Below are 24,044 nucleotides of genomic sequence, written 5' to 3' on the forward strand. Positions count from 1 at the left end.
AACTCCAAAATACCACCAACGCTGGATATCCCAGACATCAAAGCCACGCGCAAGTCAACATCAACAACTAGGCCGTCTAGCGAGTATCGCCCGCGGGATTTTAGAGCTTCTCAGTTTGCCAACAGCACTGACGGTGCTTCAAGAGCTAGCTTTGATTCAGCTTCAACTGATGCTCCATTTAGGTAACAAGAAGAGTGCCTGTGCATTTTCTTCTTACCTGCAGGTGTTTGTCCATTAGATGGTGCATGTGTTTTTTCTCCATCGAGTGTTTTGTTTTGTAGTTGACCATCATTTACCGTGTTTACTATCTGTAATTTTCCTTCTGTATTGTAAGCGTAACTTATCAGAGTTGTAGCTCCTCCCGTTTGTTTAGTTTTATATTGTTTTGTACTTTTTTTGTTGCTGTAAGCTATGACGTTTTTGGAAGATCAAGAGTAGGCGAATATAGATGATTTTCAGTTTCCAGTTCTTCCATCAACTCCACACCAATTAGTCGTCCCAATTAAATACAGGGGCTGCGGGCCGGCTAGTTGAGCTCCCGATATCGCGACCTGGATTCGCTGCTTTCGCACGTTTACCGCCAGCAGCTATCCATTCTCCTTCATTGCTTGCACTTGATTGTTTTGCAGGCTGCTGGCTGGTCGCAGGCCGAGCGGGTTTAGCACCGGTAGATGTCGTCCCGTAGTTGTCTTGTATGCGAGCTGCTAGAGCAGCAGTTCGCTTGGCCGCCTCTGCACGCTGAACCTCAGCCATAGCCTCCCTCGCTTTCTGAGCCTTATACTCGCGCAATCGGCGTTCTTGTTCTTCCGATTGAGCAGACTTCAATTCTTTCGTCATCTCGTATTTTTTTCTGTTTTGCCTTTGCCTTTTCGTCAACTCTTCTTCTGCCGGTTGCTTCGGCTTTTTGGGTTGACGAGCAGGTGCTGAACCCACTATTTTCAGAACTTTGGGTCGCGCCTTGGATACCTCGGGTGGCTTGTCTCCCGGCAGATATGAATTGTCGGTAGTTGTAGACTCAACAACTGGGGACTCAACAACTTCGGAGATCGCAGTTTTCTGATCTTCACTCGTGCTGTCTGCTACTTCGGCATCGGGCTTCTTTTCTGGCACAACAGACACATCAGCAGTAGCTGTAGAGGGACCAGATTTTCGTTCAGTCTCTTTCTGTTCTACCTCATTTCCGGCAGCAGCCTTGCCTTTGTTGCTCTTGTTTTTCCGCTTGCGCTTCGACGATGACGCAGATCGGCTGTTGATTTCGCTACCGCTCTGCGCGTCTTCTACCGGCGCCTGAACAAAATATCTCCATAAGATCACAGTGACGCACGCCAGCGTGATAACTCCCCACGGAACGGCCATTTTCAATGATTCAAGATCAGGCGGGTTGTAACTCGCAATCGTTGGAAGACAAAGGCTACGTCAATGGAATATAGAAGGCGTTGGGAGAAGGCTGTGAGGGTCTCGTGTGAGCTCTGTGAGAGTACTTCGCTTATCGGTAGCTCAATGCTCTACAAATAAGACCAAAAGGTCGGTTGAAGGCCTTTGTCAAAAACTTCTCCAGACAGACATAGACCACTCAGCAGACCAGAAGCCGGCCAGCAGCAACTCGCAGCCTTATGCACAGGAACCTCGAGCGATACCATACATTCTGGAAGCAGAACCACAAGACCCTCAGACCAACAGACGCTTATCTATCACGTGCTCCTACCAATAAATTCCGTTATCGGGCAAAATACCCCCAAAATTAGTCCCGGATTTAGCAAGTTTTATCTAAACAGGAAATAGATCATGCCCCGAGCGGCGCGGGAAGCGACCGACATACTCGGCAACGACCACCGACCGCAATAATCTCTAAACCAGAAAGCCGTATCGGACGCAGTTCTTATTCTATTGCCGGTTCCCCTACAGCGCGGGTATTTCAAAAGTTCCGTGCGCTGTATCTCCGATAACTGGACGTTTGAGTGAGCAATGCTGCGTGCGTTCGCTCCTGTTCCCGTCGTGGAGCTGAGCTCAAAGGAGCGCATTCAGGCAATCTACAGTACAAGTATGCTCTCTTGCTCTATTTTTTGAGATTCTTCGGCGCAGAAGAGGAAAACATTTGATAGCACATGATCAGTTCTAACTCAACATCTCTCCTGCTACAGATGACAGACTGTTTGTTGGTCTCGCATCCGGGGCGCTCAAAGTGTACGAGATAGACGACTCGCAAGCGTTATCTGACCCCGATCCTTCGTCTGCTCCATCCGACACCTCAAAACGAAGTCCAGCAAAGTTGCTCACTACCATCGATAAGTTCATCAAAGGATCAATAGAGCAGCTCTTGGGCTTAGAAGAGGCGCGTGTGCTGATTGTGCTGAGTGGCGGATATGTTCATCTCTATGATCTCGACACTCTCGCATATCAAGAACGTCTGCACAGAACAAAAGGCGCGGTAGTCTTTGCAACTTCGTCCGAGCTCGAATTTAAGACTCCGTTTGCTCTGCCGCCCAACACCGCGCCAGAGAAGCGGCCGTCCGTCGCCGACGTCCAACGGTCTGTCTCGAGACTCGTGGTTGCTGCAAAGAAGAAGCTGCACTGCTACGAATGGCAGGGTGCAGAGCTGATTGGGTCGAAAGAAATTACGGTCCCCGAGCGACCACGATCTCTCACGTTTATCAAGCCCGACAGAATACTTTGTGGCCTAGTGGTTGAGTACTTTGTCGTTGACATTCCGGCTTCCCAAGTGTCTCCTATATTCGCCGCAGGAAGACCAGTTGGCGCAATCGACGGAGTATTGGCCGGCGTCGCCGCAAATATCGGTAGCATAACATCATCTTCCTCGGCGTCTTCGCGGAAGCAGGGGTGTGCATTAGCGGCTCGACTGCCGGAAGACGAGTCGGTGGTCTTGGTCAACGAGTTTTCCTCTGCATTCTTCTCCTCAGAGACCGGGTCGTTCATGAAGTCTAAACGACAGATTAAATTCAAGGATGTACCGTCGATGCTTGGCTACTCATATCCGTTTGTTCTCTCAGTCACCGCCAACGGGAAGAAACTTGAAGTGCGCAATCCAAAGACGTACACACTGCTACAGTCCATCAACTTCCCAACTCTACAGCATTTCAACGACGGGAAAAACCCGTTTGTTGCTTCTTCGCGGCAAATCTGGAAACTGAGCCGAAGGTCTTTTGAAGAACAGATTGAGGAGCTCATTGGCCAAAATCAGCTTGATGAAGCTATTGCGCTGATAGAGAACGTGGACGACGTATTTGTCTCTGATCGCTCGAGTAAGCTGAGAGAGCTCAAGATGCGTCGAGCTGAAATTCTCTTTTCAAAACTCAAGTTCTCGCAATCAATGACTCTTTTCTCTGAAGTTTCAGCACCTCCTGAGCGTGTTCTTAAATTATACCCTGAAGCAATCTCAGGTGTGGCGGAGAGCTCAGAGGCTATGAAGAATGGTACTGACATCCCGACTCCCGAAGAAACAAGTGCTGAGACTAATGGGGAGAAATCCCATGGTCCTGCAGAGGTTCCACCTACCTCTGAGGCCACTGAAGCAGAGAAAGTTGATGATGAGGAGAGGCCAGACGAGGTTGAGGCTAGTACGGATGCGCCCACAGACGCCAGCACATCGAAAGCCGATGCCAATTCTGTTAGTCCTAGTCAGACCCACGATATACCAACAATAACGGCCGATACTGTTTCGTTAGCGGACTCTACAAATGCCGAAGCACAGAAGAAGAAAGATCTGGAAATATTTGATCGATTTCTACGGCCAACTACTAGTAATTCATCGTCTTCCAAGGTCGACAACAGAAATGCAGTTGGACAGGGCAGTCGACCCGCTGCTGATACTCTGTCGCTGTCGGATAGCTTAGCCAACTTTCTGTCTTTCGGCAAATCAAGCACCATGCGAACAGCGCGGTCAGAACTGGGGAATGCCGAGTACACTGGACCCGATTCGATGGACGGTAAGGCGTTGATGAAGGCGGTGCGTTGCCTGCTGATATACCTCATCGATGCTAGAAGGAAGATTGCACGTCTCACTTCTCTGCAGTCTGGTACTATAACCGAGGAGGATTTCGATCGTACTGCGTCTGCAAAACTGAACCTTGCATCATATGGGTCAGATCTAGAGAAAGAGGCGTGTATTGTCGACACCGCACTACTACGCTGCTATATAATTATTAATCCTCAACTTGTCGGACCGCTAGTTCGATTGCCAAATCACTGCGACAAGAATGCTGTTCGGCAGCAGCTTTTGATGTACGGCAAATACTCGGAGCTGGTTGATTTCTACTTCAACAAGAAGCTTCATGGAGATGCTCTAGCTTTACTGAAGCAGCTTAGCGACAGCAAGAAGGTCTCCGAGTTTAACGGGCCGGAGCATATTGTACGATATTTGCAGAAACTGGGACAGGAACACCTTGATTTGATATTCGAGTATGCCAAGGAGCCAGTTAACATCAACGAGGAGTATGGCGTTGAGGTGAGATATCGCTTGATATTGGAAATATATGAAAAGTGACGTTACTAACTCTTGGATAGATCTTCATGGCCAATACTCCTGAGGCAGAGTCTCTGTCTCGCAAACGGGTCGAGCAGTTCCTCCTCCCCATATCTAGGAAATTAACCATGAAGTATCTGGAGCACATTGTGTTTGGTCTCAATGATCTTTCGCCTGATTTCCACAACGATCTTGCTTTGACTTACCTCGAAGATGTCAAAACCAATGCACAGCTGTATTCTTCGGATGACGAGATGGTACAACGACCTGTGCGGAAACTCCTACGCTTGCTTCGCGAGTCGTCGCAGTACAGACCGGAGAAAATACTGGCTGCAATGCCCAGAGACTGTAAGCTCTAGCCTTTTGTGCTTTGGATCTGGAGTTGAAACTAACGGATGATCTGTTCTTGCAGCTTCGTTGTTTATGGAGTCGAAAGCGGTGCTGTTCAGCCGACTAGGAGAGCACAAGCGAGCATTAGAGATATTTGTGTTCAGTATGAAGGATAGTCAGAAGGCTCAAGAATACTGCATGAATGTGTACGACTCGGACGTCCCTAACTCCAAGTCCGTGTTCTATACGCTTCTCGAGCTCTACCTGAGACCTCCAGCAAAGGCAGCAACGAATGGATATGGTGCAACCGCGCCTTCGTCTCGAAGAGGGTCCAACGAGTCGTCGTTCACAGCAGGATCTCCGCCGACAATCGCTGGGTACCTTCGACCGCAGCAGAACGGGTTCTATCGGTCGCCATCGTCGTCTAGTCTTCCGACTCTTCGCGATAACTTTGACTACCCGGGCATGAACCTCGAGGCAGCTCTGGAATTACTGTCGCAGCATGGATCGCGGCTGTCAGCTGTCGATGCGCTCGAACTTCTTCCGCCTGACATTAAACTTACTTCACTCGGGCAGTTTTTCGAGTCTCACCTGCGGGAAACGAACACTACGATTAACCGGGATCGGATTTCTGCGGCTCTGCTAAAGGCGGAACTGGTTAGGACCCAGCAGCTGCTTGTGAAGCTGAAGAGTAAGAACGTTATCATTTCCGATACAAAACTTTGCCCCGTTTGTCTCAAGAGACTGGGGAGCAGCGTTATATCGGTTTTCCCCAACCGCACAGTTGTGCACTACGGGTGTGCGAAGGCATATAAGGAAAGCTCTGGGCCAAGAGCACAAACGGTCGAGAAGGACGAGTAATTGTAGTTTGGACATTTGTAGTTTGGACATTTAATCTCAGTTGGTAGATCATTAATATACATGTTCATGACAACACCCAAGTTCTAGAATAGATTCCACAATAGGACGAATGCGGAGGTTGGATTTAAGGTTTAGATAAACAGGCTAACCTTCGGCCCGGCTCTGGCTGTTGGGAAGATCCGCTTGCCGATCCGCCTCGTCATTAGAATCCACATCCCAACGTCGCAGAACAGCCGTTCGAGTTTCGTTCCGGCACCAGCCGAAGTTTTTTCAGTCTAGTGCGTCGAAGGAACCTATGCTGCTCTTTCGCACTCGCTCGAAGGTGAAGGTCGGCCAGCTTCACCGCTACAGAGTCACATATGTGCCGGCCGCTGAGAACGTCTTCCCGCCTCCCAAGTCGTTGTATCTGCGGGTGCGCAACACCGAGGCCTACCCTCTCCGCGCAGCTTATCTGAACGGCCCGTTTATTCTTTACGTCGATGTGAAGCCTTCCAACTTTGATCCGTACAAGACCACGACAAGCGTATACGATGAGCCGGCTTTCGAACCCCAGGTCAAGGCCTCGCAATCCTTCTATGCCGAGCTCAAGATGGATCCAAAACGAACCGAACACTCGTGGACGATCGATGTCGTCAGTCAGCTCATCTTTTCCGCCTCGGCCACCGTCTCTTTCGAACTCTCGATCGGACGTGAGAAGGAAGCGGTGCACCTCGACTCTGAGCCGGGTTTGTTCTCAAAGGCTCTTGTTGTGGCCCATCAGGATACGGCCGCGATCTGGAGTTCACCCAGACCTGAGCTTGGCAAGGACGTGCATCTTGTGGTTATCAGTCATGGTCTTCACTCTAACACCGGGGCCGACATGCTATTTGCCAAAGAGCAGATCGAAAAGGCCGCTGCCGCTGCCGGCGAGAACGTGATTGTTAGAGGGTATTTCGACAACGTATGCAGGACAGAAAGAGGAGTGAAGTATCTGGGTAAGAGGATGGCAAAGCACATTGCGACCACGCTGCGGGACCCTCAGATCAAGAAGATCTCGTTTGTTGGCCACTCTCTCGGAGGCCTCGTCATGACCTATGCAATTGCCTACATCCATGCCCACTATCCAGATTTTTTCGAAGAGATCGAGCCTATCAACTTCATAGCCTTGGCCACACCATTTCTGGGAATCTCAAATGAAAATCCGCTGTATGTGAAGTTTGCTCTGGACTTTGGGTTTGTCGGTAAATCCGGCCAGGATCTGGGCCTTACTTGGAAGCCAGCTACACCTTTCACCCCCTCTTCGGCGGTTGCTTCAAAGCCGCTCCTAAGGATTTTACCCACTGGCCCTGCTGCGGAGATCTTACGTCGATTTAAACGACGGACTGTGTATGCGAACGCAGTGAACGATGGAATTGTACCCCTGCGAACCTCTTCGTTATTATATCTCGACTGGCGAGCGCTCTCCAAGGCAGAGAAGGCCCGGCACGGTGAGCGGGTGGGCACGAGCAACGGCTCGCCTGGAGAGGATTCACATATGGATCTAGCTCATCATCATCATCATCGCCAGGATTCAAAACCCGGTGTGGGTGAAGCAGAAGATTCGGCAGGCGAAGAGAGCTTTGACGATGCGGAAAAGCGGGCAGATGGACCGGGGAAAATGAATGTGCCGAATACTTCAACACAGCAGAAGAACGCAAACAGCAATCCTCTGGCGCCTTTGCAGTATGCATTTTCGTTCCTTCGGCCACATGCTGTGAAGAAGAAACCGGGCAAGATTTATCATTTAAGTCAAACAATTGGATCTGATGATGACGGAGCAGATGAAGAGACTACAATTTTACCAAAGACGTCTGTGCTTGAATCTGCGACGTCTATAATCAACCCGCCGCTACCTCCCCGAGATTTCATCTTGAACGTGGAGTCGAGACCCAAGACAATTTTCCATGATCGGATATACTATCCCGAGGATCTTCCGCAAAAGCCACAGAGCAAATCAAAGCCAATACTACCGTTGACGCAGCGGAAGTCAAACAAATCAGGAACTTTTGAGTCGACGACGACAGATGGAGAAGGAGAGAGTGCAGAACTACAACAGCATGAACAGCATGGGGATACGCAAGATAGCAACAGCAACAAGAGTGAGAAGGCACGGGTGGAGGAAAAGATAGCTCGCGCGTGGCACGATCGCATGTCGTGGAGGAAAGTGTTGGTGCAGCTGGAGCCAGATGCGCATAACAATATTATTGTGCGTCGGACGTTTGCCAATGCTTATGGATGGCCAGTCATAGAACATCTGGTGGAACACCATTTCAGGGATCCTTACGATCCAGAGATGTCGCGAGGGCGCAGATCGAGTGCGGATAGTAGCAACAGCAATAGCAGCAGCAACAGCATTAGCAGCCGCAGCAGCAGTGCCAACAATAAGGAATCGGATGCGAAAGATCATGCTGATGCCGGGAAGATCGCGGGCGGTGAAGATCAGACAAAGAAGTTTGCTTCTCTGCAAGAACATGAGTCTTTTGGGACAATGAACAGCGTGTCTTGGGATGAATCAGCTTTTCAGGTCACCGATAGCGAGGACGACGATGGAGAGCATAGCGGAGAAAACGCGATTGTGAGAAGGGCGTCGGTTTCACGGGAAGAAGTCATGTCGGGAAGTTATTTGCAGAATATAGTTGGATCAGGGAGTGAGATGATGAATTATATCAGTGAGTGGACGCCGATGAAGTTGTACAGTGATATGGTTGGCTCTCCGGTGTCTTCAGAAAAGAGTGGCGGTCATCGGAAGAGTGATTAGAGGACCTGTTGTTCGCATAATAAATGATGGCTATTGTAATATATGATGCAGAGTTTAAACTATCGATATAACTAAACCTAAGACTGCTACCTAAAAATCCATAAATTTACAGTAAAGCTGGTAGATAGATACACAAAAACAGAACACCAGTAAACCAACAAGCGCCGTACTCCCCGTAATCTCTCCGAAATTTATAGCAAGAAAGTAGATAGGTAGACATGTAAATGAAAAAACAAAAGAAAACCAACACTATCGTTTGCGACGGCCGATAAGAGGATCAGCTTTGCCAGGTTGAGGTGGCCATTGACCGGTGGACTGCCATCCGGATACCAGGATCTTTGTCGCATCCGAGAGATTGATGGGGACCCGCAGTCTTCTGCTCTCATGAACCAGCACGCGGTATATTTTGGGGTAAGAATCTGGTTTGAGCTGGTGGATCGGGTGATTTCTAACTGCAGAAGAATCGGTACTAGGAGTGCTAGTCTCTGAGCCTGCTGGCTTGGAAGTCCATTGCCGCCGACAAGCCTTCCAGTTCTTATAACCTTCGTTCCAGGCTTCCTCTTCGTCAGAAAGTTCAGACTCAGAATCGGAATCTGCAGAATCGTCATCTATTGAGGGCCGAGATTCAGGATGCCGATTGTTGTCTTCGTCGCGACGATTTTTATCAGCACCGTTACTCGCGCCGGAATTGATATTTTTTGCGGAGGACTGAGTGCCATTCTGTGAACTGGAGGGCTGCTTAGCGGTAGATGATGATTGCATGTTCGAACTTTGTGTGCTGGGAGGTACAGTGGCCGGGGAGGGTGCGACGGTTCGGGCGAGCGTAGAACTCGGCACAGAGTAGATCGGATTGTCTATCGGGACGAAAAGTTCGTCGATTTGTTTGCGGGTGCTGCGACGCTTGGGTACTCGAATATGGAACGGGGATGCAGTAGAAGAGGACTGGTTTGGTGAAGGATTGGATATTAAAGAGGACGATGGCGGTGAGAGGATGGTCTGGTTTGCAGAAGAAGGAGTGGGGGATGCGGAAGTTGGATTCGATTTGGATTTGGAGCTGCGCGGAGAGGAAGAGTCGCTGGGAGAAGAGCTCGGGGCAGCCTGCGACGGCTGATCAAAGAAAGCGACAACCTGGGCTTTCCATACTGCGATTTCGGCCAGCAAAAGGTCACGTTTACGCCTGCGAGAGAGATTCATTGTTGATGCAGAGTCGTCGTCAAGGAGGGCAGAGAGAGCGGTGGCGGAGGGCTCATCAGTTTCAGTTGCAGTCGCGGTGACGGCGACAGCGATGAAAGAAGTCCCGACGGCGGGTGGAGCAGAGCAGCGGCAGAGGGAAGAGCGAACTTGGCAGCCACGGTCGTCGCAGTGGAGCTTTGAGCCAGCCGTGGTGGTGATGAGGGTAGCCGTCGGCGAGAGTGCTGTACGGCAGCAGGACATTTCCAGGGGGGAAGGCGGGATTTAATCGAGATGGATTTGGGGAAGTGGATCGTTTCCGGCGGGGCAGCAGCGTTGGCGATCGCCAGTGTGGCGAGGAGGAAGTGGCTTTTGTGTCTGCACGTGACGGGACCAGTTCACCGACCGAAAGCAGAACGACAGCGGTGCCTGCGAGAAATCACTGCTGCTGTCTGGTCACTGCAATGATCCGCTCTGCCCTCTTCACGATATTTGTACTTATTCAGCGCTGCTCCCGCCCGCGACGCACGCAGCTGCGCGCCGAGGGCTTCTCGCTGCTCGATTGTTCGTTATCAGCACAAGCAACAGGCCCCGATGCTCGTTCAGAGCCCTAACCGCAGTTCAGGGTTAGGCGGCCCGTCTTCCTCCACACAAACCGCTCGCAGCCCAGCGCTCAGCTCAAAAAGTCGTCGACTTCCTCGTTTTCGACTTCTTCACAGCTCGTCGTCTGCCCGCTGCCCAAATGGCTGCCTCCGATCATTCATCGCCGCCGCTCTCACATGAGCAGAACCACTTCCATCAGCAGCAGCAGCAGCAGCCGTCTCCCGCACCCGACCATCTGCCCTCGCTACCCTCCCTCGCCGCGTCCGTCGGACCCCAGGCGCGCACTCTTCCGCCCCTCCATCCCCCATCCGTTCACAACCTGCCGCCGCTTCACCGCAGGTCCGCCTCCTCGGGCATGTCGATCTCTTCTATCCTTGGAACATCTTCGCCGCCCCCGACCGTCTCTGCGCCGGCGCCGGCCTCTGCACCGGCCTCCGCTCCTGCTTCTGTCGAGCCCTCGGCGCCTCCTTCACCGCCGCACGCTCCTCACCACCACCATCATCATCATCACCACCATCATCGCCACCACCATCACCGGCCAACCACACAGACATCGGGGACCGCCGGCGACTCTGCCGAAACCACGGATCTGAAACGACCCCAATCGCCGCCGAAAGAGTCCTTCCCCACACTCACCACAGAAGACCGCAAAATCTCTGCCCCGCCTCCGCGCTCGCCTGACGATGTCCCACAACAAGGACGCTCCCCCGAACATCCGCAAGCCACCGCTGTTTCTGCTTCGGTCAGCACTTCAGCGGCCGCCGTGTCTGCCTCCAGCACGCCGAAACCGCTCGCTGCCGTGTCGTCCTCGTCGACCTCGTCGCCGTTCACTGTTGGCCCGACCCTGCCTCCAGTCCAGTTTGATCCCAGCCACAGCATACGCCGCACCACCACGCCACAGCCGCAGACATCTGCAGCTCCGTCGTCAAGCGCTCCGGCCTCGCTCTCCGCTCCACCGGCATCTGAGTCTTCTCCCCAGCATTCCCCTATGAACCAGTCTCTGCCGGCGTTATCTCAGCAATCTCAACAGCAGCAGCAGCAGCAGCATCAACTCGAATCGACCCCCGACACCCCGGTACGCGCTGAGGATGCCATAGCGCGCGTCGTCGTCAAAAAAGCGCAGGCTGCGGCGGCTTCCAACTCTCTCTCTGCCGACGCGGCCACCACCGCGTCTGATTCCGCCAATGCAGCTTCCGGATCTCTTGGCTCGCCTGCTGCTGATGAAAAGTCTCGAAAGCGCCGACAACATAACCGGAGTCAGTCCTCTGCCGACGACGGTCCTTTAATGTAAGTTTCTATTTCTTCGCAAAGTTTTCCCTCACCTCCTTCTCCTCCTCCTCCGATCTCAGGCTAATCTTTGCAACGATAGGAAACGATCCCCATCGCCCAGTTCAGTGAAATTTGGCAATTCGACTCATTCTCGCAGACTGTTGGTCGATAGCACGGACGCGATCAAGGCTGCGAATGCCTTTCCATCGTACAACCTGGGGTGGATAATTTATGCGCCCTCCTTCACCTCAGACAGACCATTACTTCCTCGTCTCGATGACCGCGTCAACTCCCTCATTCAAATCAGAATTCCCCACAGATATTTATTCAAACACAACAACCCCCTCATCTATCGTCGCATGATCTGGGGTACCGACGTCTACACAGACGACTCCGACGTCGTCACCGCTTTGTATCACTCCGGATTCACCCCAGTCGGCGACAAAACGACCGCAGATATATCTGGCGACGATATCGAAATTAACTCCGACACCGGAGACTGCATAGCAACCCTGCGCATTCTTCCCCTGCTAGTGCGCTATCAAGGATCGTTTCGAAACGGAATAAACTCCAGATCATGGATCACCCGACATGACGGAGTGAGCTTCAGGATAGAGAAAGTGGAGTTTGTCAATCAAGGCAAAGCCGAGTCTCGAGGCTGGAAGATGAAAAAGCAAAGACTCGAGGAGTGGCGCCTGGGTCGTGAATGGCAGGAAGAAAGCTGGGGCTATCCCTCGCAATCTGCTGATGCCCTCGAAGAGATGGATATTGATCGATAGACCAACTTTATTCTTGGTTTCTACAAAGACCGCGCGTACTTGTACAACAGTTTAGCCAATGTATTTATACTAGTCGTTTAATCATACACATCTTTCCATCATATTATATACAGTCGTAGTCATACACGCCAGTGCATTGCCAAATCGTTAACGCTCATCCACCAGCTCTCATCTCGTGCGAGACCGTCGTTAAGCCGCTCACGAGCCCATCGGTCATGATTGCTTCGACTTTCGTCGGTTTCGCTAGTCACATCAAGGCAATCAGAGATGACTTTCCTTAGTGATGGATGCATCAGCTCTACTTTGCCCCATAGACGATCTTTGTAGCCTAGCACGTCATTTCCCAGCACAAACCTCACACCCGGTAACCCCATGATTTTGTCCACTAGCCCGATCGGAGCATGCGGCATGTAATAGAGCGTCGCTTCTCGTTTGCCTGTCACCCTCAATATATCCTCGCTGTCTTTTGCGTTATCACTACCTTCCGCCCCATAGGATTCATCGACCAGCTTAGCCTCCTCTCCAGGATCATCTACCTCGACCGAGATCTCCAACTTTTCCAACGTCTCGATATCCAGTGGCGTGAAGTCCGGATCGTAGCACGAGATGGTGGTCGTAATATTCCGCAGACCGAATGCTTCCTTGATAGCCAGAAGCAAGGCGAGTTGCATCGCCGAATAATCGCTTTCTGTTATTCTTCCCAGTGCCAGACAGCGAATATGTGACACTTCACTTGCTTTGTTACCAAGTGCTTGGAAAAGCACACTGTCGACCGTGCGTTCGTTTTCAGACCCAAGCAATGTTTGGTGAAAAATTTTTTGCCGTTTCAGCAATCCAAGCTGATGATGCACCAACGAAACATAATCATCAGCCGTTCTCGGTGCTCGCGCCTTATACTTCGATGACTGTGCGTTTTTCCTCCTTCTGCTTTGTCGTACTCCATCTCTCTGTGCATCCTTTGAATCCGACTCAATCTGCTGTGCGTCATTCACTAGTCTCGATCCTCCGTGTACCGCTGATGATGAATCAGACGGCTTGTTGCTGCCATCACGCTTCCTTCTCGACTTCGAAACGACCAAGGTAAACTGCTCTCGTTCTCTCAATGCTGCTGCATCTAATGCTTGTGAGCAAGCCAGCAGTTCCGCATTGTCTGTAGATTGCGACACTATGAGAGGAGCCATGGTGAACCGTGAGAGAAGTCGTTGTCGCTCAAGGAGGGTGTAAACCAAATTTACAAAAATTATAGCATCCAACAATTAGAGTTTCGCGGTTCTCCCAACTCACTGAAATTCATATTTTCCCCATTTGACACCCTCCTTCTGCATCTTGCCTGACCTGGCAGATGCCATTTTTAAATTCTGTGAATTTTTCCTCTTTTTTTTTTCTTGTTTTCTTGCTTTTTTTTTTCATTTTCTTTTTCTCTTTCTTTTTTTCTGTTTTTTTTTTCTTTGTTTTTTTCTCCTGAAATTCTTTGCTATTTTGCTTATATTTGGTCTTTTCAATAGCCCATCATGATATATACTATGGTTTCCAACTAAATACTTACCAATGCCAGCCAAACAGACTGATTTAATGCATGATTATTCTTGCAATACCCAAAAAGTGATTCACTACTGAATAAAGACTCTGTTGGAATGACTCTGAACAACCAGATGCCCTGAGATTCTCTGTCATCTATATTTTCTGTATCTCTATCAGTCTGGAATACTATTACTGTCAAACTTACACAGGTATGACCTGGCTTGTTCCTCTGATGATGATAATAAATATGATAGATCTATTTTCAAGGTCCATGTGTAGCAACTAGGCTGTCTCCCCATTATCCAATATAATTAAAGATAATAAAACGAGATAAAGTAAGTCAGATCCCACTAATGTGTCAGAATAATATAGAATTCAACACAAAATGAAGTTCAAGGTCAAAACACAAAGAAATTCTGCAAAATTCACCTTAGCATATTTCACTTAAGAAACAAAAATCCAAAAAATTCACTAATAATCATCTGAGCTACCCACTTCCTTCAACATCCTCACAGCTACTCATTGCTGATGATACCAATAACCAGTGCTGGATGTGGGTGTTTGAAAGTCATTTGACAAGTGCAGAAAGACTGTCTGTCTGTCCAAATAATGGGATTGGATTGAGTGTGCATTCAGCAGTATGAATACTTTTAATGATGATATTTGGTTTATCTCTGTGCTTGGGACAAATAAAACACATGTTGAACTGACTGTTGAGAGATTCCACACCAACACTCTAGAGAGGGATGAGGTTTTCTGCCAAAATCTTGCAAAGTAGCTGTTGATAAAGTCATGTCCAGTCTGGAAGCTCACAATTCTGGCGAAGCTGCACAGGATATTCACAAGCGGCTTGCTGATTAAGAGTCGAGGCTTGCCTTCATTATCATGATGATGATGATGATGATAAACCTCTTTATTGTAGTCTATATGCAACAACTAGATCATGACAGACTGTCTCCAATGTATCCCACAAATTTTCATCTAGATTTTCTAATTAAACTTCAAGTTTCCGTCTCTTTGAATTTGATATCCAAGTGTAACTCCCTGAAGGCCTGCCTAAAGTGAAGGATAGGCTATATAGTAGGAGCTCAATTCTGATCATTCCCTCAACGGGAGGGTGTCAAATCAAAGTCCACAGTATATAATCTATAAACCCCAGGGGGTTTCGGGTTTCATTTCTTTTACCACTTTGTTGAAAGCTTTGTGCTACTGCAGTGGGGGTTTCGTTACAGATTTTGCAACCAAGACCATTTTTTGCTGTAAATTATAAAGGTGAAGATTGCGGGTGTTCAATCTTAAGGTGGAACCCGGGAGAAGCGCCAAAGCAGGACTCGAACCATGGATCTACAGGGAGCAATGCAGAGGCCATACTGCCGGGCTATATCACTGCTCCCTTCCATAATTATGCCATCTGATAGAGGTTTGACTATAAACTTGACATTCTGTTCAACGAGATTGCGGTCATCAATGGCTGATTCTTCTGAGTGTGCTCTGTCATGATGATGATAAATCTCTGTTTAATCCCCTCATTTTTCCGAGATTCTGGTGTGGCTTCGGTGATGGCTATGATAGTAGTCAAATCTATGTATTTATAGTACCAGATGAAGGATCTGGAAGATACTGGAAACTTGTGGAAGAACTTTGTATGATCTTATTTTGTCTATATATAGACCAGCCCCCTCCCTTGTTTTGTACATATCATTCAATCAACAACATATGTTGAAGTTCGACTGCCTTAGCAGACATAAGTTCTCCAATTGCAGCAGCGGAACTCATAGCGTCAAGTAATAATTGAGAATGAATATATTCAGAAGGCTACTCGTGGATCAGTAAACAATAAACAAGAGAACGGGAGTAGCCCGGAATAGTAAGGAGTAAGACTGATAGCGAGTAGGAAAGGTAGGAGGGAGAGGCTCCTTATAAGCACAAAAAGGGTGCGGCTCAGAGCTCAAAGACATAACGAAAACTTGGTGAGTGTTTTGAGCCTCACAACAGCCGCACATAATAAATTCTCTTTCAAGAACAACACTTTCAACACAATGAATAAAATAACATCAATAAATATAATAGAAAACCCTATAAAAAGGTTTGTAGGCACAACAAGAAATTGTGAATTTCAACAACATACTATATTATCTATCAAAGCACGCTTAAGGAATATCATCATCCATGGATAACTCTGCCAACTTCAATATGTCTGGAACTTCCACTGGCAATGACAAATTGCAATAATAATAGCCTGGTTAAGTAAATAAAGTATAAGTAGGGTTTACATACACCCTCCAAACCCCTATAGAAGCCCTATTGAAACCCTGTAAAACCCCTGTAGAAACCCTACAGTTCCTATAATCGCTACTGATATCTGGTGGTCTTGGGAATAATAAATTTATGTTTAGAATCTGCGTGCAACAGCTAGCCCATGACAGCCTGCCTCCTCGCTCTAGATTGTGCCGCAATTATAGAAAAGTCTACATGAAAAGAATTATCTCCAAGTCAAAAAAATGCAATGAAATCGTTTCGAAAAATCTACCAATGCCATTGATATGATGATGCTGATAAATATCTGTTTTAAGTTCTTGCAACAACTAGGTTATGACAAACTACAAATTTGCAACGGACTCAAAACAGAGCTTTATCATCATCATCATCATCATCATCATAAGTTTCGATGTCACAAGGGTTTTGCACACTCTCAATCACATCCATTATATGAATTTTATCTCAGGACAACCTCAATGAGTTGAAGCAGTCGGAGCTTTTTGAAATATTCATGAGTGGACATTTCTGCATCTTCTTTACGGGTTTCTGCATTTTATTTACAGATTTATGCATATAAAGGAGTAGTGGTATGACCCAGCAGTATGGCTGCTGGATTGCTCCCTTTCGATCCACTATTCAAGCCGCTCGGGAATTTTACTATATTTTGGTCTAATGTTGAACACCCCCAGTTTTACCATTAATAATTTTTAGCAAAAATTGGTGTTGGTTGCAAAATTTGTATTATAAACCCCACTGCCATAGCACCAGGTTTACAAGAAAGTGGTGAAAGAAATGAGATCCCCTGCATTTTATGGATTATACTACGAACTTTACAAGAGCACTCTCCCTTTGTGGAAATGGTTGATTGAAGCACCTACTGGATAGCCCGCCCACTACTATCAGCAGGCACACTGGGATATCTTATCAGGGAGATAGAAATTTCGGTCATAGAGATCCTTTCAAAGGCGATGTTTCACTCATCTTTGTGCTTGCGACAAGAAAGCAGCACATGCTGAACTGACTGCAGGGATATTCCACACCGAAATCTTTTTGAGTTATGTTTGACTTGGAGATTCATTTGATATTGAATTATTTGTGAATTTAAGACACAGATCTTAGGGTCTATTTTATGTTATTGTTTTAGTGGAGAAGGGGGAGGCAGTCTGTTATAGCCTAGTTGTTCCACATGGACTTCAAAAATAGATTTGTCATGACCATCATCACACTTCAGAAGTGGAGGGGTCTATGACAGGAGAGGAAGGAGGTGCGTAATTTGAGGGACAACAACAGCACCCAAGAGTAACCACAGCCAGATGCACTCTGGGGGGGGTGAAGAACGAAGGAGTGCTGAGTTAAACAGATGATGCTGTAGCACTTGTGTGAGGACAGGACATAATGCACAGTAGTAAATAAGATATCTGCTCTATGATATCTTCAGTTTGCTCCATGATATTTTGAGAAGTTTTGACTGATATAGCCTGTGGTGGCTGGATATTTATTTTTTTCTATAAAAATCTTTGGACAGAAGTGTGCTGCTCAATGGGTAGTGCCACTCAATTGGTATGATGATGATAATCTATGCTCAAAGTCAAGTCTATTGCAACAACTAGGCTATGACAGAACTTCATCATTATTGACATTGGTAAGTTTTGTGAAAATTCTCTGTGTTAAGTCTGTCATATCCTAATTCCAGCATCTTCCAGTTTCCTCCAGTCCCTTCCAGCTCCTTCTAGCTGCTTCCAGTTCCTTCTAGTTCCTTCCGGTAGATTCCAGTTGCTTCCGGTCCCTTCTAGCTGTTTCCAGTTGCTTCTGGTTCCACCTAGTAATTTACTTAGGGTTTGAGTTCCCTCCAAGGAAACCCTTGATCCTGCTGCATAATGGAACACTATTTTCAACACTCCCACTTTTTCCATTATTCAGTTCATTCCCATCATTGATCTCAGTTCCGGACATCTCCAACAAGCTTGAGACACTACCGGAAAAGGAGATTTTGGAAATCATTGGCAAAGGCTGGGACATCTACTCTCGATCATTTTACAACACTGTGAACAAGGGTGTAGGCTGGGCTTTCACTGTCGAATATGGAGGACGTTTAGCGCATGAAGAGCATGGCTTTTTGGGCTTTCATTCGGATCTGTATTCTGGGGCGATAACTGCCTTAGCGAAGGCCACAGCTTGGACATCAAAACGAAGACTGTCAAACCAAACTATCAGTTTCTTCACAGATGCCCTTAATGTCCTGAAACGCCTGGAGAAGCCTCGGCGCGCTTCAAATCAACGGCAAGCTACTGTTATCTATCAAGCCATCAACAGACTGTCCGAAACCAACACAAAAGTCTCCATTTATTGGCTTCGCTCTGCTACCAAAGTTGAGGGCAGCAATCACGCTCTTGGCTTAGCCACTCAAGCAGCCTCGTCGCCAGACAATGTCAACCATGACTGTTCATTGCGCTTCCTTTATAAGCTAGTCGATGACCGCAGTTTTTATGAATGGAATGCCCTGTTTCAACACGAGGTTTTCAGTGCTTATGAAGGCAAACCTCGGCTCTCTATTGACAAGCCCCTGGTGAATATCTCTCGCAGCATTGCTAGCTGTATTGTGAGCTTCCGAACTGGACATGGCTTCTTCAACAGCTACTTTGCAAGACATGGCAGAGAGCCTCGTCCTTCTCCAGAGTGTTGGTGTGGAATCCCACTGCAGTCGGTCCAGCATGTGCTTCTTTCTTGTCCACACCACAGAGATGAACGAAATAGCGCCTTTGAAGAAATCCCTATGGCCGAACGCACGCTCAACCGCATTCTGTGGACAGACAAAGGTCTTTCTGCACTTGTCAAATATCTTCAGAAGACCCACATCGGCACTGGTCACTGGTATCATCAGAAAATCGCTCTCACACAGAGCCAGAGGGATGAGTTGTGGATCAATCGTTTGGTGGATTTGAGAGTAGGACTTGGTGACCTGGAGTGGGATGGGTAACACTGAGGCCTTTTAAGGAAGATGATAGCTTGGATAGTTATTATTGTTTTTTTTTTGGATTTTTATCTCTTATTTGAAATATGTTATAGTGAATTTTGCAAATTTCTTTGTGTTATTTTGACTTGGAGATGTATTTGTTATTGATTATTTGTTATTGTGACACGATCTTAGGATCTATTTTGTTTTATTATATAGTTGAGGAGGGCGAGATAGTCTGTCATAACCTAGTTGTTGCAACGGACTTAAAACAGAGATTTATCATCATCATCATCCTTATGAGACCTCACTGCTACTCCTCCTCCTCATTACTGGCGATCCCCGCTCTCAAATCCACCAGAAAATTGATCCATAACTCATCCCTCTGGCTCTTAGTGAGAGACTTGTGCTGATGATACCAGTGACCAGTGCCAACATGGGTCTTCCGAATATATTTGATGAGTGCAGAAAGACCTCTGTTTGTCCATAGAATGCGATCGAGCGTGCGTTCGGCTATAGGGATATCTTCAAAGGCATTCTTCCGTTCCTCTGTGTGCTTGGAACAAGAAAGAAGCACATGCTCAACTGACTGCAGTGAGTCTCCACACCAACAGTCTGGAGAGGGACGAGGCTCCCTGCCATGTCTTGCAAAATAGCTGTTGGAGAAGCCATGTCCAGTCCGGAAGCTCACAATACAACTGGCAATGCTGCGGGAGATATTCACAAGCGGTTTGTCAATAGAGAGTCGAGGCTTGCCTTCATATTGATAATATTCTGATCGAGGCACGGTTTGAAACCTGGCATTCCATTCTTCAAAAGCGAGGTCATCGACGAGCTTATAAAGAAAGCGCAAGGAACAATCATTATTGACGCGGTCTGGCGACGAGGCTGCTTGAGTTGCTAAGGCCAGGGCGCGGTTGCTGCCCTCCACTTCGGTAGCGGAGCGAAGCCAATAGATAGAGATTTTAGTGTTGATTTCAGACAGTCGATTGATGGCTAGATAGATCGCAGTGGCTTGGCGTTGATTGGAGGCGCGCCGAGGCTTCTCCAGGCGTTTCAAGACAGCAGGGACATCAGTGAAGAAATGGATGGCCTCGTTTGACAGTCGATGCTTTGTTGCCCAAGTTGTGGCCTTCGCTAAGGCAGTTATCGCCGCAGAATAAAGATCTGATTGAAGGCCCAAAAAGCCAAACTCATCATGCCTGAAGCGCCCCCCATATTCGACAGTGAAAGCCCAGCCAGCAGCATTGTTCTCAGCATTGCATAATGAGCAAGTGTAGATATTCCAGCCCTCGCCAATGATTTCCAAAATTTTTTCTTCTGGTAATCTCTCAAGCCTGCTAGAGATGTTCGGAACACGCCAGGGTGGGTATTCCCTAACATTGAACGTCTCAGTCGTCGTTTGGGGTTGAACATCCAGCTGAATAGTCTTTAACAAGTAGTCTAGTCGACATTGAAGGCTCACTTGCGGTCCAGGCTGGAACCATCTCCCATGAGGCGCAGCAGGAGATGTACGAGACTCCTCCGGGTGGTTGGGAAGCGCGTCGCATCTTGGAACCAAAGGATGAGTACTTGGGAGTGTTGCCAGTCGAAGAGCGTACTTTCGCATTCGTCGTCGGAGTCTGATGGCCACCGGAGGGATCGCTGCCTCACATTCAAGCGCTGCAATTGGAGAGGACATAAACCCGCCCAAAATCATCCTGAGCGCGTCATTCTGTAGCTTTGTGAATCTCCCAGTTATTCCCACTTTCTCGGTCCAGTAGAGCTCTGTCCCGTAGTCTGCAAGAGAAGTGATGCAAGCGATATAGATCTGGCGGAAGGATGAGTGCGAGATGATGATGATGATGATGATGATGAATCTTTTTATTATAGTCTATTTGCAACAACTAGGTTATGACAGACTATCTCCAACTTCTTCCGCCAATTTTTTATTTCCATTTTTCTAATCCAACTTCAACTTTTTCCATCTCCCTGATAGGATATCCAAGTATGCCTGCCTGAAGTGGACGACAAGCTATCCAGTAGGTGCTTCAGTTCAACCATTGCCAGAAAGGGAAGGCGTATAGTAAAGTCCATAGTATTATCCATAAAATCCGGGGGATCTCATTTCTTTCACCGCTTTGTTGTAAACTTGGTGCTACTGCAGTGGGGGGTTCAATATAAATTTTGCAACCAAGACCATTTTATGCTGAAAATTATCAAGGTGAAAATTGGGGGGGGGGGGGGGGGGGGGGGTGTTCAATATTAGGCCAAAATCCAGGAAAAGCTCACAAGCGGGGCTCGAACCGTGGATCTTAAGGGAGCAATGCAGCGGCCATACCGCTGGGCCATATCACTGCTCCGGATGAGTGCGAGAGGCCGCCTGTCGATTTGCCGAGCCGTCGAAAAGACATGAGCGCGCGTGTTGCCTGCACCAGCCTTCGCTTAACATGTTGTTGAAATCCGATCTTGTCGTCAAAGAAAACACCTAGCCAGCGTACGACGCGCGCCGGCTTGAGTACTGTGCCGGAAGGAGTCTTCAAAGTGTCGGTTGGTCGTTTCCGAAAGCTGCTAAAATGAATAAGCTCGGACTTGCTGTCGTCAAAGGCCACGGCATTTTCTCTGCCCCATTCAACAGCCGTCGCGTGCTGTCGTCAAAGGCCACGGCATTTTCTCTGCCCCATTCAACAGCCGTCGCGAGCGCGTTAGTCAATTCTTTAACATTTTTTGCGATCGACTTACTGGAATAAATCAGCGCAACGTCATCAACATAGCTAGGACAAAAGACCAGCTGGTGTTTCGCTTTCAACCTCGAAAATAGAGGACGCAAATAGAGAAGGAACAAGAGCGGAGACAGCGGCGATCCCTGGGGAATACCGGTCGACACAGCTTGCATCTCTCCCACTTTGCGATCAAAAGCAAAGGCGATACTTCTCCCAGTCAAAAATTGAGCCACCCATGACGTCACTTGAGCTGCAAATCCCATCTCTCTAAGCGTCTGAAGAAGCCGCTCGCGAGACACATGATCGAAGGCTCCCTTAACATCAATGAAGAGTGCTGTAGTCTGTTCTCCTCTCAACTTTGCAAGCTGACGCTCGTGCAGCAGAAGCATCGCTGCATCCACCACTGATCGCTGAGCTCGACCTCCCATCTGATATTGATCCAGGAGACTGTTCTCTTCTGCAATGAATGTCATCCGAGTTGCCATGATTTTCTCTGAGATTTTGCCGAGGCAATTCAGCAAAGAAATAGGCCGGTACGCTTTCGCAACAGAGTAGTCTGGTTTGTGCGGTTTTGGAATCAGTACACAGATCGCCTCGCGCCAGGCTCGAGGGTGATGGCCAGAGTCCAGCAGCATTCGAAAGACATGAAAAAACAAGTCAGGGATCGATTGATAGGCCTTCTTCAAGACAGCAAAGGTAAGACCATCAGGACCCGGCGCCTTTTTGGGGTTCGAGCCCATGATTGCATCTCTAAGTTCGCTTTCTTGCAGTGGTTCCCATCGATGCTGATCAAAGCTGCCGGCAGTCTCTGATGGCTCAAAAACAGGCGGCGCTGGAAACATTGAGGTAAGAAACACCTGGCTTTTCTCCTCAAAACTCGTTGCCATTCCTCCCTCAGGCCTTTGCAGATCAGGAGTTTGGTTGCTGGACTGCGGTTTCAGATATTTCAGCACCCCAAACACCTCAGTCCCAGCCAAATTCTCCAGATAATCTCGCCACATAATTGTTCGAGCTTTCAGAATTGTCTTGTTGCGATGTGAGCGGAGGCATTTCATTTCCTCCCACTTCGCCACATTGTCCCTGTCCTTGTACCATCGATTGCGGGCTCGTCGAAAGTCCTTGACCGCCTGCTGCACTTCCTCGTTCCACCAACGCTTCGACCACGCACAGATTCGTAGTAAAGGTGCTGAAGCATCCACCGCTTGTCTGATGATGTCGCGCAGCTGGCAGGCGAGGAATTCTGAGAGCTCTTCACTGTTGTTAGTAATATTAGTATTATCATTCCTTATATTCTCCATCCATTCAGCGCCAAGAGCCTTGAGCTCAGCGTTAAAGATCTCCCAATCAATCTTTTTCAAATTCCGCCTCAAAACTTCCTCTTTTGTTGGCGGGCTCAAGTCATTTGATATAACAGAAAAATGAATGATGATGATGATGATAAATCTCTGTTTTAAGTCCGTTGCAACAACTAGGTTATGACAGACTATCTCGCCCTCCTCAACTATATAATAAAACAAAATAGATCCTAAGATCGTGTCACAATAACAAATAATCAATAACAAATACATCTCCAAGTCAAAATAACACAAAGAAATTTGCAAAATTCACTATAACATATTTCAAATAAGAGATAAAAATCCAAAAAAAAAACAATAATAACTATCCAAGCTATCATCTTCCTTAAAAGGCCTCAGTGTTACCCATCCCACTCCAGGTCACCAAGTCCTACTCTCAAATCCACCAAACGATTGATCCACAACTTGTTGAAAATAGTGTTCCATTATGCAGCAGGATCAAGGGTTTCCTTGGAGGGAACAGAAACCCTAAGGAAATTACTAGGTGGAACCAGAAGCAACTGGAAACAACTAGAAGGGACCGGAAGCAACTGGAATCTACCGGAAGGAACCAGAAGGAACTGGAAAGAACTGGAAGCAGCTAGAAGGAGCTGGAAGGATCTGGAAGGAGCTGGAATGATCTGGAAAGATCAGATGACTGATCAGATGACTGGTCAGATGACTGATCAGATGCTACTTGAAGAACTTTGTATAAATTTTGTATGAACTTATTTTGTCTATATATTGACCAGCTCCCTCCCTTGTTTTGTACATATCATTCAATCAACAACATATCATATTATCTATCAAAGCACACTTAAGGAATATCATCATCAATGGATAACTCTGACAACTTCAATATGTCTGGAACTTCCACTGGCAAAGACAATTTGCAACAGGTTATGAGCCCTGGCAATGACTCTTTGAAGTTACCAATCCTTAATGCTCTCAACTACTCTGAATGGGCTTTTGCCTTGAGGATGGTGATGGAGCAGAAGGGCCTGTGG

General features: G+C 47.7%; 6 protein-coding genes across 6 annotated transcripts; 3 read left to right on the forward strand and 3 right to left on the reverse strand.

The window, feature by feature from the left end:
* Positions 1-489: 489 nt before the first annotated feature.
* Positions 490-1,356, reverse strand: BZA70DRAFT_290935 (uncharacterized protein; the record flags this gene model as incomplete). The annotated part of the gene is made up of 1 exon (XM_064914256.1): positions 490-1,356. The coding sequence occupies one exon, from the start codon at positions 1,354-1,356 to the stop codon at positions 490-492; it is 867 nt and encodes a 288-aa protein (XP_064766891.1).
* Positions 1,357-1,808: 452 nt separating this feature from the next.
* Positions 1,809-5,671, forward strand: BZA70DRAFT_259594 (uncharacterized protein; the record flags this gene model as incomplete). Its single annotated transcript, XM_064910860.1, has 5 exons — positions 1,809-2,041; positions 2,142-4,462; positions 4,522-4,828; positions 4,893-5,127; positions 5,239-5,671. The coding sequence occupies exons 1-5, from the start codon at positions 1,966-1,968 to the stop codon at positions 5,669-5,671; spliced, it is 3,372 nt and encodes a 1,123-aa protein (XP_064766892.1). The 5' UTR covers positions 1,809-1,965.
* Positions 5,672-5,865: 194 nt separating this feature from the next.
* BZA70DRAFT_259595 (putative serine esterase-domain-containing protein) lies at positions 5,866-8,447 on the forward strand (the record flags this gene model as incomplete). Its single annotated transcript, XM_064910861.1, has 4 exons — positions 5,866-7,403; positions 7,497-7,660; positions 7,790-7,984; positions 8,063-8,447. The coding sequence occupies exons 1-4, from the start codon at positions 5,967-5,969 to the stop codon at positions 8,445-8,447; spliced, it is 2,181 nt and encodes a 726-aa protein (XP_064766893.1). The 5' UTR covers positions 5,866-5,966.
* Positions 8,430-10,120, reverse strand: BZA70DRAFT_62865 (uncharacterized protein). The gene has a single exon (XM_064915267.1). The coding sequence runs from the start codon at positions 9,879-9,881 to the stop codon at positions 8,697-8,699; it is 1,185 nt and encodes a 394-aa protein (XP_064766894.1). The 5' UTR covers positions 9,882-10,120; the 3' UTR covers positions 8,430-8,696.
* BZA70DRAFT_282243 (histone deacetylation protein Rxt3-domain-containing protein) lies at positions 9,948-12,356 on the forward strand. Its single transcript, XM_064913251.1, has 2 exons — positions 9,948-11,507; positions 11,590-12,356. The coding sequence occupies exons 1-2, from the start codon at positions 10,360-10,362 to the stop codon at positions 12,266-12,268; spliced, it is 1,827 nt and encodes a 608-aa protein (XP_064766895.1). The 5' UTR covers positions 9,948-10,359; the 3' UTR covers positions 12,269-12,356.
* Positions 12,357-13,473, reverse strand: BZA70DRAFT_282245 (uncharacterized protein). The gene has a single exon (XM_064913252.1). It carries the CDS (start codon positions 13,447-13,449, stop codon positions 12,388-12,390), a length of 1,062 nt encoding a protein of 353 aa, XP_064766896.1. The 5' UTR covers positions 13,450-13,473; the 3' UTR covers positions 12,357-12,387.
* Between the last annotated feature and the right edge of the window lie 10,571 nt (positions 13,474-24,044).

This window comes from Myxozyma melibiosi, assembly GCF_037950935.1.
Source record: "Myxozyma melibiosi strain Phaff 52-87 chromosome Unknown BZA70scaffold_10, whole genome shotgun sequence".
Taxonomy (NCBI): Eukaryota; Fungi; Ascomycota; class Lipomycetes; order Lipomycetales; family Lipomycetaceae; genus Myxozyma; species Myxozyma melibiosi.

Excerpts from the sequence above, each read along its gene's own strand:
- BZA70DRAFT_62865 (XM_064915267.1), bottom strand. The coding sequence starts at position 9,881 with ATGTCCTGCTGCCGTACAGCACTCTCGCCGACGGCTACCCTCATCACC.
- BZA70DRAFT_282243 (XM_064913251.1), top strand. The coding sequence starts at position 10,360 with ATGGCTGCCTCCGATCATTCATCGCCGCCGCTCTCACATGAGCAGAAC. Across the intron at positions 11,508-11,589 it reads GCCGACGACGGTCCTTTAAT|GAAACGATCCCCATCGCCCA; the intron begins GTAAGTTTCTAT and ends TTGCAACGATAG.
- BZA70DRAFT_282245 (XM_064913252.1), bottom strand. The coding sequence starts at position 13,449 with ATGGCTCCTCTCATAGTGTCGCAATCTACAGACAATGCGGAACTGCTG.